Below are 15,593 nucleotides of genomic sequence, written 5' to 3' on the forward strand. Positions count from 1 at the left end.
AGTTTGGCGGGCAAGGGAAAGGTAACTCCGAACAAATGAGACCCGTTGTCCACCGGGTCCGCTGTACGGTAACTCGGTCCGCACGGCGGACCTCGCCGGATGAAAATCCGAATAACTTTGTCGCGTGTATACAGTATAACATCTTGGTTCGCTGCCAGGTATGTACTCTTTGCAGCCTTAACTCGACTCGAATTAATTGTAGCCGCCGCGCGGCTCCGCGTCGTAAACATTTGCCGCCGAGAGTAGCGAGGTGTGATGTTTAATTGTGTGCTCGCGTATTGTGTTCACGTATATACGCATAACAAACGCATACGCAAATCGCCTTGCCCTCTGATCGATATGTGAAAACGGACGACACCACACGCACACCAAGACGCACTTTTAAAATTAGCCCTTCTTTAAGGGACGATCCGCAGATTATTTTTTTCCTATCTCTTATATATCATTTATCTTTACCGATTATTTAAAGCAAGCTGTGACTCTGTCGCTTATTTATTTGTCATGTATGTTTTTGGATCTCGTTCTTTCTTGTACGGATGTAGTCAAAAGTTTTCTTTTTTTGTAATTTTTGTATTTTTATTGTGTAATTATGATTCTAATTTTCACGAGAAGAAAGAGATGTAATATTTTTGTTGTTATATGCCCCTATGGAAAGATCACCATATATACGTTTGCGCATTAAACTGCTGTAGAACAATTTACAGGCGCGAACATTATTTCTTGACTGTGAAATAAATAAAAATAATTTCTGAACGTAAATTGTACAGTTTGGGATTTAACATTTTATTTGTTACATTTAAAATTTCTATGGAGTAGTAAGGCTAATGAGAAAGCGCTATAAACAATGCGCAATCGTATGTTTAATTTTAATTTATTGATTAAATTTTAATTTATTGACAAAAAGTTTGGTATTCATATCGAGAATATTTTTTCCTTTTAATATTTAAAATTTCTGCTACTTAACTCACATATTGTTCGAATAAAATTTTTTCAACTTTTCAACTTTTAATCAACTTTCATATTTTAATTTACTAACTAAATGCATCCAGCATTGATTTTTTTTCTCGTGTTATTCTTGGAAAAATATGTAAAAACTTTGTATGTATTAATAATATGCAAATATATATTAAATGAATAAAGTTGAATAAAAAAAGAGGAAAGAAAGAAAAGGAAATAAAATAGATGTAAATTAAAAGTATAGACAGAAAATATTAATATGAAAGTTAATATCAAAAAGATGAGAGTTAAAATATGAAAAGAGGATGTAACTCAAGACTAATTATAAATCTAGATAAATAATAGGTCGACAAAGTCGACTTGTGGGTTAACTAATTTATCTGTTTTGTGTCTTAATTTTCTTTCTCTCTCTTTCTGTCTCTTTCATTTCAAGTCACCGGTTTTCTCTCGTATCACAGCTCCTCATTACATAATTTTATCTATAAATGATCCATTTATAGCTCATACAGCAATCCTTTTTCATCGTAATTTTTTATTTGGGGCAATTTGTTTGAACCCTTATATCTCGAGATTCTCTTCAATCACATGAATGGGATGTAATAAGGTTATTAAATATTTACTTAATTTATGGATAATTTATCATCGTGTTTGGTAATGAGCATGTTTGGCAAACAGAGCAATTTTTTTCTTGTTAAAAACCAAAATAATTATCTTCTAATAAAAATGATAGGTCGATAATGATTCTTGAATTATAATGCAACGAAGAGAAAAGGAAGGTCCTACAATATAATCGAACCACATATGTAAAATAAAACATCAACGTGACATGAATTGTAGGAATTTGTATAGAAAAGTTTCGGATTATCAAAATATATCTTTCGCAATATCAAAATATATTTTATACAAAATTAGATTTAATTCACCTGAAATTATATAATAATTTTTAAGTTAATCAAATTAAGTTAAATCGCTTTTTCTATTCTCGGACAAAAAAAAATAGATCAGATTTTTCTCTTTTCCCGTTACACCAAAACTCAATCCGAGGAGAATAATTACCGTCATTCATATCACCATTAATCTGAGCGCAAGATATCTGATAACGATTCTTATACTTCGGTATAGAAACACAGACAACTAAGATTTAATCGAGACCCAGTCCCACTCTGTTGCACCCTCAAAAAAGTTCAATATTCCACTCTTCTGATCGAAATGTCGAAATTCATTTCGATCAGTGACGTAACATTTCTCGCGAACATTTTGCTAATGAAGATATCATCGGGTTCTCACGGCAGTGATTGGCACGTTTGGTGGCGACAATGGTGGCGAGGATTAATCACGATCGAGTCACAGCCGACTTTCCATTATCGAAATCGGATCGCGGGTACGTCGTCGCTTCCTAGGTGCCTTTGTAGGCACTCGACGCGACGCGCACCGTCGCGCCTCCCGGGTCACATGCGGGTCGTCCACGTGTAGGACGGTCTCGTCGGTCTCGCGCTCAAAGCGGGCTCGATTGTTCGCCATTTGCGCCCGGTTGAGCCGCCGGTGCGACTGTGCGGGATCGTGTCCGGGGTGTGCGCTATCCTCAGTGACATCCTCGAGATTCGCGTGCGCAGAACTCCCGGGGTCTCCGATCGGTTATTAGCGCTCCGACCGAATGACAATTACGATGCGCGATTGATCGCCGGTGCGCGCGTGACTGGCATGTCGCCTCGATGGCGGCTCGATATGCCGATATGCTACATGTCGACTTCTCACGCGATTACTTGATACCTCGATCGGTCGTTGTAACGTGCGCACGTGTCGCGAGTTCATTTGTACCCTCACCGACTGGCTGTCTAAAGAAATGTATCCGTCGTGCCTTATCTCATTAGTATCTATTTTTATCTATTACTCGTCTATTCTTATTATTAACTCATACAGCGAGTCTACTCGCGCCGTTACGATACAGGGTTATCTTAGTGCTTTTATCGGAATTTTTATAATTATGAATTTATTTTTCATTTTATAGAAAATACTTATCGTAATAATTAAAACTTTATTAATATAATCGTGATATTTTAGTACTTTTGTGGAATAGAAGCTAAAATAATAAAGAATTAAAGGACTACATTATTAATGTGTTAAAGCTCTTTTAAAAAGTATAATTCGATATAATATGACATTAAACTCTGCAATTGCAATTAAATTCATAAAATACGAATCTCATTGATCTACTAATTGAAATGTTGAAGTACTAAAGCTTCTTCTACACAAAACTATATAAATTTTATATAAATGGAGGTATTACCAATTTGCAGAACAAGCGTGATGATCATACGAAATTGGTACACTTTGTTGAAATTTTAGGCTTCTCTTCTCTTTTTTTTTTATTTAAAATATTTAGAAAATAGATAAAAATAACTAGCGTATCTTTTTCTAGATATAAAGATATTTTACGGAATCATTTTTCATACAAATTTTGTTACAAGGTAGGAATTTTTTATTTCACCGGCTGCAAGAACGCGGTGTCGTGCACCTATCCTAAAGAAAAATCGAATCTCGATCGTGATGTTTATTAATAGAAGCGAAAAATAATCGCACATGTGTTAATATTACATATAATATTATATATAATGCTGCCTGACCTTTAGATAAAATCAACGGTAGTCGACATTTGAGTGACCTCCGAGTTAGTTGAAGTGATAAGAAAGAATACGTATAACATATTTTATAATGTCATTATTTTTATATTATTTATATATATGTCATTATTTTTTAACTTGCAGCTCGGTGAGAAACTTCCGTTACAATGTTATGTCGAGTGTCATTGTTGCGAGTGGTTTCACCGAAAATCGCCCTTGTTCCTTTCAAATCAAAACGAAAACCCGGTTTTAAATTCTGAATAGATCTAAGTTGACGTAACTGTCATATCTAAATCGAACTGTAATCTGTTTAGTTAAAAAATAAAATAAATATGAAACTATATTACGTCGCTGGCTGTATATCTTACCAGTTATTATGTTTGTTCATCTGGATCTTTCCAAATGAAACGCACCGTGTTTTGAATTAGACCTGAATACTTACCTGAGCTTCTCATGTTTCACGGGCGCTCGAAACTTGGTCATGCCATACGCTCCTCCTATGATCCGCGATAACGTGAGAATAACGTCATGATCATGCGGGATGATGTAGCGATCGCAATTTGCTCATGTCCCTCCCTCGCACTGACGAAGCGTCCTATGTTGTCTATGGGTAATCGTGCGTTGCATGTATAAAAATCGCAAAATTGCGCGGATACGTCACGGAGGCCATTTCGGATTCGCTTCACTCGACGGCGTAAGACGGCGGTTCCCCGTGTCTTTCGGCCTGACCGACACCTTCGACGACGGCGACGACGGCGACGACGACGACGACGACGACGACGACGACGACATCGATTTCTCGATGCGAGACCTCGATGTGATCGTGACGTAGCCATGTAGCAAGAGAAGCGGAGAGAACTTTGTGGTAGGGACCTCAAAGTAGTTGTTTTGATCTCTTTCGACGGACATATCGCGGAGTTCTCCTGCCGTAGTAACACGGCCGACACTCTACGTGCCGCTCGTCTCCTTCGGCCACTCGGTCTTCCCTCAGTCCGGATCCGGATCCCGCACCTCTTCCCGTCCGCGTCTCCGTCACGGGAGACATCCGGCACGCCGCACCTGTCACCTTCGATCCTATTACCCAGAGATATTCCCAGAGTGAAAAATCGATATTCGCATCTCTGAGAATCTCTTCTGCTCCTCGCACGAGACGACTCTCGGGGCTTCTACGCGCCGCCATCGAAACGGGACGGTACTTCACAAGACGGTACCGAAATTCCGAGAGAATAATTTGATCCCATTCGAGTGGCCGAAGCTTCACCGCTGTCGTTACTTCGCAGAAACGTCGTTACTTTACGAAAACTTGCGGAGAACGATCGTCGTCCGGAAAGGAAAAGTAATCGTTCCCGAGCACGAGGCTATCCACGACAGATAGCATCGTCCCTCCCTCGAAGAGAAATTCAAAGATTTACAGGGTGAGTTTCGTCGATCTTTGCCAGATTTGCCATTACATTTTGAATCGATTGAATCGATTGATATATAACTTTTGTTCCTTATGACATTTTCAAAAAAAATTTGTATTTTTTTTTTAATAACAGTACAATTTTAAATTATCCAGTAATAATGAGAAACGACTGCATAATTATGATGAAGTTCAAATGGGTTTAAAAATTCGTTAATTTCACGAAAAAATTATGATGTTTTCATCATAAGATCATCTTTTTCTACCCCTTGATTGGGAATATCGAGATTTCACGAAGATTGGGTCTCAGATGATATTAGAAACGCTTCTCATCAAGTTCAATGATAATTTTTAAGGGCACAGAAAAATATTGGACGCGAATTATGGATTTATTTTTAAAAAATGTAGAGGGAGAAGACGCATTTATGAATAATGTATTAAATAGTGATAACAAATTCTGTAATCCTTTTGTCCTAAATGAATAGATTGATCCTATTCAGTCATCGGCGATATTATTGGTAAGCGCGCGGTTTGTATCAATGATTCCCCTAATTTTCTTCTTTCTTTCCTTATCTAAATACTTTCATTGAATTATTATTAATATATTTTATCCCTTATACAAAGTTGCAAATGTCAGATTAAAATATTACTTCTTTGAACAATATTGTTAGGTTCAATCAAATGCCATTAATTAAGAATATTAAAATACTATATTTAAATAATTTGATTATTGAAATATCAAACTTTTGATATTCGAAAAAAAATTTCAATATACCGAATGAATCTAATTAATGACGTTAATTACAATTAAAGAAGCAATCCCTTAATTATTTTCAACAATGCAGCATCCATATCTAAAAGCTCATTTTCTTGAGCAAGATATTTCTTTTATCTTATATATAAATATATTATATATATATATATATATACATATGCATATAAATATAAAACTCATTTCCTTGATATTCCTTTATCTACGGTTTTTTTTAAATTTATTTATTACAACCTTATTCTTATCTCACGAAAATTTTGCGTTAAAGGTTATCACAGTACACGATAAAAATTCACACGTGCGGCAGATATAAAATTTGGACATGACATAATCTACTCGCTAAGATAAATTATTGTTATTAGTTACCAGCCATATGCGTATACTTTACCGATTACGCTTTCCATTACAATATTCATTATGATAACGGCATCCCCCCAGTTAATTGCTCCTGCAGTTTGGCACTCCCGGCGATGAAGTATATAAAACGACGTAGCGCAGTCCGAGAGCCCAAAAGATACGCGTTTCCACACTGTGGAATCTTTAAACGAGCATAGGTAAGCGCGTGTGTGTGTGTATGGGCGTGTATGTGTATGTGTGTATAGATTTGTTTGTATGTTTAGACTAGAGTCTTTATTTTCTTCAGTGTCATATCAAGAAGCGGACTTTACAATTAATTATTTAACCCACATTCAATTCTTACACTCTCTATTTCTCTTTATCACCACCTACTCCCAATCTTATTACTTTATGCCGATATAATCCTCATCAATTCCGCGAAACACCTTTCCATCCTACTATCGTATGTTCTGTCCAATCCCCTTCAGTATCCGGTCAAGAAGAGGAATTGGTTTACAATTAAATATTATGCATTATATATATTATACATATATATTATACATATATATATTATACATTATACATATACCTCTCAGTCTATTTTTTTCTATTACCATCTACCAAATTTGTTATATTATTTTCCGACATTTTCCCTCAAGTTTATTCCTATTTAAATCTGCTAAACATATTTCTTCATTATCCTTCTATCGGTAATCCGTCTAATCTCTTGCCTTTTCGTCTTCATTCTTTTACTCCCTTTCTTATTTCTTACTTCTTTCTTTATTTATCATCCCTCGATGCAACTTTCTTGCTTTCCTTCATTTTTCCTCTCTTCTTTAATCTTCCTCTTCTACTTTATCTCATTTTGCCTCAGTGCAACTTCCTTCTTTTTCTCCATCTCTTCCTTCCTCTATTTTATCCAGGAGCCTCATCTTCTGTTCTCCTTTTACTAATTTTTTCCCACATATAACTTCCTCTTTGCCTATTTATATATTTCCATATTTCTCCCTTTTCTTTCCTTCTTCTTTTTCTCCTACATTTTCATCTTCATATTTTACCTCCTTCCTTTCTTCTTCCTTCTCCTCTTCCTTCGGTGCAACTTCCTTTCCTTCCTCTCTTCCCTCCTCTATTCTATCTAGAATCCTCATAAATTACTTTCTCCGTTTTCCTTTTTTTATATTAATTTTCATAATCAACTTCCTCTCTTTTTATTCCTACATATTCATATTTCTATTTCCCTCTTCATCTTCTGTTCTTCTTCTACTTTTTCTTCTTATTTTCTCCTTTTATATTCTTCCTTTTAATTCTCTTTATATATTTTTCCTTATCCTCCTAGATTTATTTGTATGTATGTGTATAATGCGTACGTGCACAGGAGTGACGAATTGCTGTCAGATATTTATGCGATTAAACGCTAATTTCTTGTGGCGTATACGGAAGCACGTTTCGACCGCGACGGCGAGACGGTGAGGGTCGTTCTCGAATTAAAGGGACGCCTCTGACACCAAACGACGATATTTGGGAAAACGGAACCTTTCTCCATTCCCTTCCTTCTCGTGTGAAATGTCCGTAATTTTCATTCGGCCGAGTTTGTCGAGCGGCTTAATTTAATGCGGCGGGGGTGGAGGAGAGAGAAATCCTGTTGATTTTGCCTGTCGGAATAGCGTAGGACGACGACGACGACGACGACGACGACGACGACGACGACGACGACGACGACGACGACGACGACGACGACGACGACGACGACGACGACGACGACGACGACGACGACGACGACGACGACGACGACGACGACGACGACGACGACGACGACGACGACGACGACGACGACTTCGCGGTTTATTTCTTTTATCTTTCTAACGACAGACGGAGTCACGGCGCGACAAAGTTTTCCTTCCCCCGTTCGCGGAACGATCCTCCCGTGAAAACACGGGGTTGTTGTTCGAGGAATATCCCCCGAGGGATGCAGAGCGAGGCACAGAAATGAACGTCGCTCACAAACGATCACATTGCCGTTGATTTTTACGTGTTCCCGATCCACCCGCGACGACTTCGGGGCCAGGATCAACTCGTTTCGGTTCCTCGAAAAATGATCCCCTCCCCTCTCTTCCCGATGCAATTAGTAAACAATTGGGCGGAGACGCGCGCGTTCGACGCCAATCGCCAGCCGCAAACCGATCGAAACGCGCGATCGGTCATATGTTGGCTGCTTATAAATAACAAATGGAGAACGGAAAGGGGGAAGAGGGGCGTGGGGGTTACCATGGCTGACATTGGCGCGAGATTAGGTCTCTCAATCAAAAATCTCAGTGGGATTATCGCGGTTGAAGGATCCGCGCGAGCGACGACGGCGCGTGCGACGCGACACGAGACTCGGACCATCGGAAATCGGAAGCACAAGGACCGAAATAGAGTTGCGCCGGATCGATTGGCAAATAGAGCGATTATACCGTCTGGAACTGTCTAGTGCGTCGTTATTAATTCTGTGATGATCATCCCATTCTCCCGCCAGGTGCGACTTCCGTGACGTCATCATTGTACCAGTACTTCCATTGGCAATCGTAAGTGCATGCTGTTAGCGAGAATCGTTTTGTCAATAAATCCAGACATCTTCTAATATTCTATTCTAAATTCTCCTAAAATTCTATAAATATAAAGATACCACTTGCGACTTCGACGGATTGGTAAATTTTTTGGTTTGTGAATAATAATTATTTTTCATGTGAAAAGTGAACTTTACGAACGTGAAATATCTCTTCAAGGATAAAACTTACTTTTACGTATTAATATCAGCATGATATTTGATTTTTGATTCTTTAAATTGAATTTTCGATTTTTTTTTAAATTATATAAATACAGTTACGTAAAGGAAGAATCTTTCATTAAAATTGTCTAACGATTCGCGATAAGTGAATTGCATTCGTTTGCTTAAAGATAAATTTAATTACGAAACTAAGGTATCTCGATGCGCTCCTTTAATGCGCCTGAAGAAGACAATTTTCCAGTCTGCATAATTGCGATCTTCACTTAATACCATCGCATTATCAGGAATTATCTTCCGACAGTACAGTTTGCATTAATAATTTCGCGCGTAAACAACGAACAGAATGCGTAATGAAAGAGAGGGCGTTCACGCGTTTACAAAATAGATGGGATGTAACGAGAATGGCGGAGAGGAGATTCCTCTCGCTTTTCGTAAAACTCTCAGGTCATTTTCGTGAACGATGGACTCGCGGGGGTCCACCTTGTTTTCCCCGAGTCTCTTCCTTCCAAGTTTTCCAACTCTCGCGTATTACACGGCGTCCGATAACGGCCGGTTATCGTCGCTAGGAATTCTATTTCCATTCCGGCTTCGCGCCGTTATTACGTTATTCGTAGCGCGCGTCGCCTTTTTATTTAACCGGGACACGGCGCGTACACCGGTTTAATTGCCGGAATTAATAACACCCATTACAATGCGGTGGGTATATTTATTTATCATACCTGACGAGTTACGTGACACACAACTCCCGCCCGTAGGCGAACATTCGAGATGGATTTTATATATTCCTCTTCGACATACTCGCTTTTATGATGAACAGAAATCGCGAGCGACGTGTAGGTAGCGATAGCTACGCAAATTAACTGGAAATACGTGCACCATGGATCGCAAGAATCGGAATGATACGATACACAACGCAGGATTTAATCTATCGATATTAAATTCATTCTTGCATTCGAAATTGAAATGACGAAATTTTCATAAAACATTCACGATCGAATTTTGTTTTGATATAATTTTTCAGTATTGCGATAGATATTTACGACCTAGGACTACAGCTGGTAACCATGAGGGGCGCTTCGTTGGAACCTTTTTTATTTTTCTTTACCTTCGTCATTGTGGGAAACGCATATCCGACGTATGTCTTTGTTCCGGATGTAAACGACTCTTCAAAAGATAATAGCATAATGACGTCCATGAGCGACTCAGCCGCCTCAGTTACGCCTTATAAGTGTGTTTACATACCATCGAATTTAGATTATTGTAGATTCCCTAGGTAAGTCACGAAAAGAGGAATTCGCGTAATATCATTTTATAATTCACGGTTTTTTTTGTTTTTTTTTTTTTTTTATATTGCCAGACGTACCGACAAATTACTTTTTTCCTGTTCTTGATTTAAAAAGAAATATCATCAATAATTATAATTTTTTAAATTAAATTTGAAAATGGATATAATTAAATATTCTGTTACTGCAAATATTTTGTAATTTATGCAAAAATGTCACAAAATTGCTTAATGATGATTATATTACAAAAAATTAATTATTAATGTAGAAAATTAACAAATCTTGGAAAATAATGGAAAGTAAGAAAAAAATAATGGAAAGTAAGTTAAAAAATATTGGAAAGTAAGTTAAAAAGCTTATTGTTAGGAAGAATTGTATATTTATTTTGAAATCATTTATATTCAAATCCAGGAAATTTTGATTTTAGTTATAAATCCGAAAAAATTCTTCAAGAGCATAAATTACCAGAAAGTAAGCGCAAGCTATCAAAGAGTAATAAAATGTATTTCTTGAAACAATCAATGTATGCTCTAGAAACGAAAAAATTCCAAAGACAATCATTCGTAAAGACTATAATATATGAGATACAGGGATGTGTACCACTGAGGTAAGAATAAATTAAAATGCAGTGAACAAGTAATAGCAGATTCTGTAAATAATTATTTTGTGCATTATATCTTAATAACAAACGTGATAAAGTATAGAAACATAATGAATTTCGTAACGTTAAATATACGAAAGGATGCAGAAAAATAAATTGTATTGAAGATGTTTGTTTGTCTATTCCGTAGATTGCCATTTATTCTACCTTGGTGCACCGATGAAGATCTCTCCAGTAAGAAGAAAGAAATCCAACAGCTTTATCCGTTCATGATAGACGACTTAAAAACAATTGATGAATTTCCTAAGTACAATTTTTCTCAGAAAATTGCCTGTATCTCAAAAACTGCGAACGATACCGAAATCGATATACCTTGTGACATACACAAGTGAGCTGTGAGTTAATTGACGAATTTAAATGGCTATTAAAAGTCATATCTATAACAATATTGAAAACATTTATTCAATTTCATAATTTCTCATTATCATTAATACGTTGCCGATTCTTTGCCGACAAATCTGTATTAATATAAGTCACAAAAAAGAAAAGAAAGAAAAAAATACAAAAAATTTCTTACATACTTTTATATTTAAATTCAAAAGCACATGCATGTTTTTTGCAAAGATTGACATTTGTAAAAATAAACAAAAAAATATCGAGCGTACACAACAGAAGACTGCAAAATAAAAACATAGATAAAAATAAAAAATTCTTTAGCATTAAGCAATGAACAATACTTCATACTAATAAATTGTAATAGCGATGGTGATATATTATCATGAACTCATATTATCATGTACTAATGTAAACATTGACATATATTGATATATTTCTACCGTCTTTTAACATAATGATATTCTTTTGATAACAAAATTAATAAAAATGAAAAAAATCAATATTATACATCGTATTTTATTAGAATAATAAAATAATCCTGTCGTAATATATAAAATTATCTTGTGTCATTATTGCATTAAAAAAAAGTGGAAAGTGATTGAGACAAATGCATGTCTTACAATACCATTTTTGCTTGTTCATGTGCGAATTAACGCTGTGTGTTAAAAAAAAAAAAGAAATAAAAAAGCATGCCTGTAAAAAGTATCTCTTGTAGCTGTAGAATTGTACATGTAATCGTTGTGTCCTGAACTATCTTTTAATTCCATCGAATAATGCTACCGAAAATAATAATAGCAAGGGAACGAGGCGATACGCGACGCTTTAAAAAAAGTAATACGAGTACACGAAGAAGCGAAATCGAAAATTCTATGAGAAGGAGCGACGAGAGAGAGAGAGAGAGACAGATCGACCGAGGGAATTCGCGGTGATCTGTGGAGCAACGGCCATCAGGAAGGGAAACGTACATCGGATAATCCTGAGAAATATAAGGCCATTTACGTTCACAGGAGAGTCGATGAAGGCGAGAATGACCGACGAATGCGCAATAAAGGAAACGTGAGATATCTTACGGTGCATCCCTGATTCGAGCACGGGGAGCATCGCCCGTTATAAACGACACACGTGCTGAGAAAACCGCTGTTACATAAAGCAGCCGAACGTGGCAGGAATTTTGGCTAATGTTATGAAAGAATATTCGCTATTCGTTCAGATTAGTTTCCTGTTATTGCAGCTAAATTGACTATGCTAATACATGGTAATTAAGTTAAACGGAACTATAACTGCCGTGCAAGGAGGATATATAGAAATATGAGATTTTGTAACGGAAGATTTATATTTAAATTTGCATTCCCATTTGCGTTTTTAGATATATCTTCGTACGTTATATCGCAAAATATAATCGGCGTATTAAATTAATGCATATCGCAATGCATATTAAATTACTTGTATGTTATACATGTTACGATAATTTCACATACTACTTGATCGCTTACTTTGCATACAATTCAATAAATAGCAGATTTCTTTAAATATACATTTTCATTAGTAATAAATGGTTTCTTGGGTTGTGCTTGATAGCACGACTGAATCACTCGACTTCTGAACTTCTGGCGAAGGATTCGAATATTATATTCTACATTGTGATTAATATGTTTTCATATAGTTGAAGTTTAACTTCTCATCTGAAAAAGATAATGTAAACAGCGTTAATTGGCAAATTGCAAAAGAGGCTCCAATTAAAACTGACCTTTTATCTGGCGTACGTTATCGTGCGTTTTAGCTACAACTAAATTACACTTTACGAAGAAATAGAAATACACGCTTTCTTGAATATAATAAAAATTTATGAGTTAATTACTTTTATGCTAAAAAGACGATTGTTACACAATTTCACATATATAGAAACGTAAGAAACATTGATTATATGGGAGCGCTGGCTTAAACATTTGTTAGAGAAACTAACGAGAAAATGAAGAATGTGGAATGTCATCAATTCTTCTTTAGCTCCGACAGACATTCCATCATCTAATTAAAGATTCGGATAGTTTTTCACGTATCAACTGGAATATCAACTGGAATTCTCTGATGTTTTCATTGTTTGGGATGTCTCGAATGGAATTGCCATTCGATTTGATATAAATCTTTCAGTCACATTCGTTGTTTGAGATGATGTCACTCTCATTTTCAGATTTAATTTTCGGGAACATCCAGATTATTTTCCGATGTGCTGATTTCTTGATCAAATTTAGATTTTGTAATCACGTCTGCCACAGTGTCCAACATTACTTGATTAATATAATTATTCAGTTTTGTCAAGCATACTTTTATATCTTCCAATTTCTTTTCATTACTAAAATAACCGAGCAAAATCTCAAAAACGCTATATTTTTTCATTTTATTGCAAGCCGCAAATTCCCCCAAAATTTCAAGATACGTTGAATTTTCTTTCCTTGAGAAATTATTATGCAAATTAATTTTCTTTAGGATTTTTAAGGGAATATTCATAATAGTGATGTACATGTTTCTTAATCCAGATATTGATTTCATTTTGTCCAAAAATGTCCGAAGATTTATATAAGTCTTATTTATTATTTCAACTTTGAACGTCAAATTATAATTTATAATTGATGATCTCAAATCTTTTGTAAAAAGATATTGGTCTTCCGGTTTCTCTGTTGTCGACTTTTCAGATCCATTCGTTGTAGTTCTAATTTATTGTGATTCTTGTTTGTTGAAGTTTTCGTACTCTGTGATGTAATTTTTGTATAAATAATAATTTTGCTAAAAGGACCTATTAACTAATTTTCGTTCATTAGAGATTTTCGAATTTCTCAATTTTAGAGACCGTTTTTGTAAATGCAATGCTGAATTTCTGTTACAATTTTTTGTGTCATCGATTGTCAACTTTGAAAATTCGTATGGAATTCATCGAGAAATGTGAACAATATTCATAAATTGGTCAAAAACAACTTTGCGTTTTCTCATTCCTATTTTAGGTGCACTCCTTTCATCGGACTTATCCTCGTCGAGCGTCTCCGTGTACCGATGCTTATGTTCAACCTGAAATTTTCTCCAATTAGAATATCCTATTTCATATATCACACAGACTTGGCTGATGTTATCTCCTTTTTCTTCTGGAAAGATTCGATTTTCATGATATTGTAAGAAGGCAAACCTTTCCCGAATGCATTCGATATTACTGTCAGGTATAACACCATCAAGAACCATTTCGTTGCTGACTTTTTGCGATCGTCTTTGACGAATAAAAGAAACGAAAACACTATTCTTTCAATTTCCCGATCACGAGACACTTCATGCAGAGCAACTTTTACCAACTGAGTTACTTTTAGGGTTCGCAAGGACTTTTATATCTTAGAGATGTCTGTGCGAAGGAATACATGAGACCTTTGAACTCAGGTATGAGATTCTTATGATTTATCTTGTTAAAATCACAAGAAAATGGGTCCCTCAACAAAATAAAAGTTGATTAAGTGAGTTTGTTGCATTAACGATGGCTTAACGTCATCTAACGTTAATTTTCTGAAAGGAATTCACTTTTGTATCTCGAAATTTTTCCACGTTTATTGCCTATGTACGTCGAATGCTTGAAATTTCTTTCGTTTCTAGATTGTACCTGAGTAAGAAATCTGGATACGATTCATAACTAATTGTCTTTGAATAGAAAAAATTATGTTACGGAAATATGCATAATATTGACAAGGTTTTAATTTCAATAATAATTTATAATAAAATTTCTGCGTGAAATATTATTAAAAATAAAAATATTTTTTAGTTACATTTTAATATTTGAAAACGTACGTGTGTTTAATATATAAATGATTACAGTATTTTTTATACTAATATATTTTTTAATACTTTATTTAGTATATTTTCTAACAAGCACGGAGCAAAGTCAGAAGCACCTATAAGAATGCAACCATAAACGTAGTTATGCAACGAAATGATATATATTCAGGCAATAGAGAGATCATTTTATACTTTTATACCGTACAGTTTATAAGCGCAAGAAGTATATTGAAAAATTTCTGTATACCTTTTTCAATAATAAACGCGATAATGTTCATATATATCGCAAATTTCGCAAATTCTCGCAAATTTCTCTTGCAGTATGTAATTAATATGGTCTTATGCAGACCCCAAGAGCTCTAACTTTCATCGTTCTCGTGCGCGATTTCTACTGATTAAAAGAAGCTGTTGAATAATACGCAGCAGAATCGCGTATATATTCTTGTGTAATTCATAGAATCGATTAACATACAAATATACAAAATCGCTTTGCGGTAAAAGCGGATAATTCTCGATCGTATCAAGTTCGCGTGTCAAGTTTCCCGGGAGAATGCGCTCTCGAAAAGCGAGACACGGTGAACGGGGGAAACACAATGTCCCGGAGCGGGACAAAGAACCGATTGTCGAGAGGGTATCGCGAGAGACGGAGGT

The 15,593-nt window shown here is 35.7% G+C and overlaps 1 protein-coding gene across 5 annotated transcripts; it reads left to right on the forward strand.

The window, feature by feature from the left end:
* Positions 1 to 4,463: 4,463 nt before the first annotated feature.
* On the forward strand, positions 4,464 to 11,635 carry LOC105430192 (uncharacterized). 5 transcript variants are annotated; one of them, XM_089076056.1, is made up of 5 exons: positions 4,464 to 4,993; positions 8,422 to 8,652; positions 9,877 to 10,128; positions 10,566 to 10,745; positions 10,930 to 11,635. In XM_089076056.1, the coding sequence occupies exons 3-5, from the start codon at positions 9,920 to 9,922 to the stop codon at positions 11,129 to 11,131; spliced, it is 591 nt and encodes a 196-aa protein (XP_088932182.1). In that variant the 5' UTR covers positions 4,464 to 4,993; positions 8,422 to 8,652; positions 9,877 to 9,919; the 3' UTR covers positions 11,132 to 11,635. The 5 variants fall into 5 exon arrangements, with proteins under 5 accessions (XP_088932182.1, XP_088932183.1, XP_088932184.1 ...); XM_089076058.1 differs by lacking the exon at positions 4,464 to 4,993 and adding an exon at positions 6,167 to 6,306 and having other exon boundaries at positions 8,604 to 8,652; XM_089076055.1 differs by lacking the exon at positions 4,464 to 4,993 and adding an exon at positions 6,209 to 6,306.
* Positions 11,636 to 15,593: the final 3,958 nt, after the last annotated feature.

The sequence above is a fragment of the Pogonomyrmex barbatus genome, unplaced genomic scaffold (genome assembly GCF_055798465.1).
Source record: "Pogonomyrmex barbatus isolate J1 unplaced genomic scaffold, ASM5579846v1 scaffold2, whole genome shotgun sequence".
Classification (NCBI taxonomy): Eukaryota; Metazoa; Arthropoda; class Insecta; order Hymenoptera; family Formicidae; genus Pogonomyrmex; species Pogonomyrmex barbatus.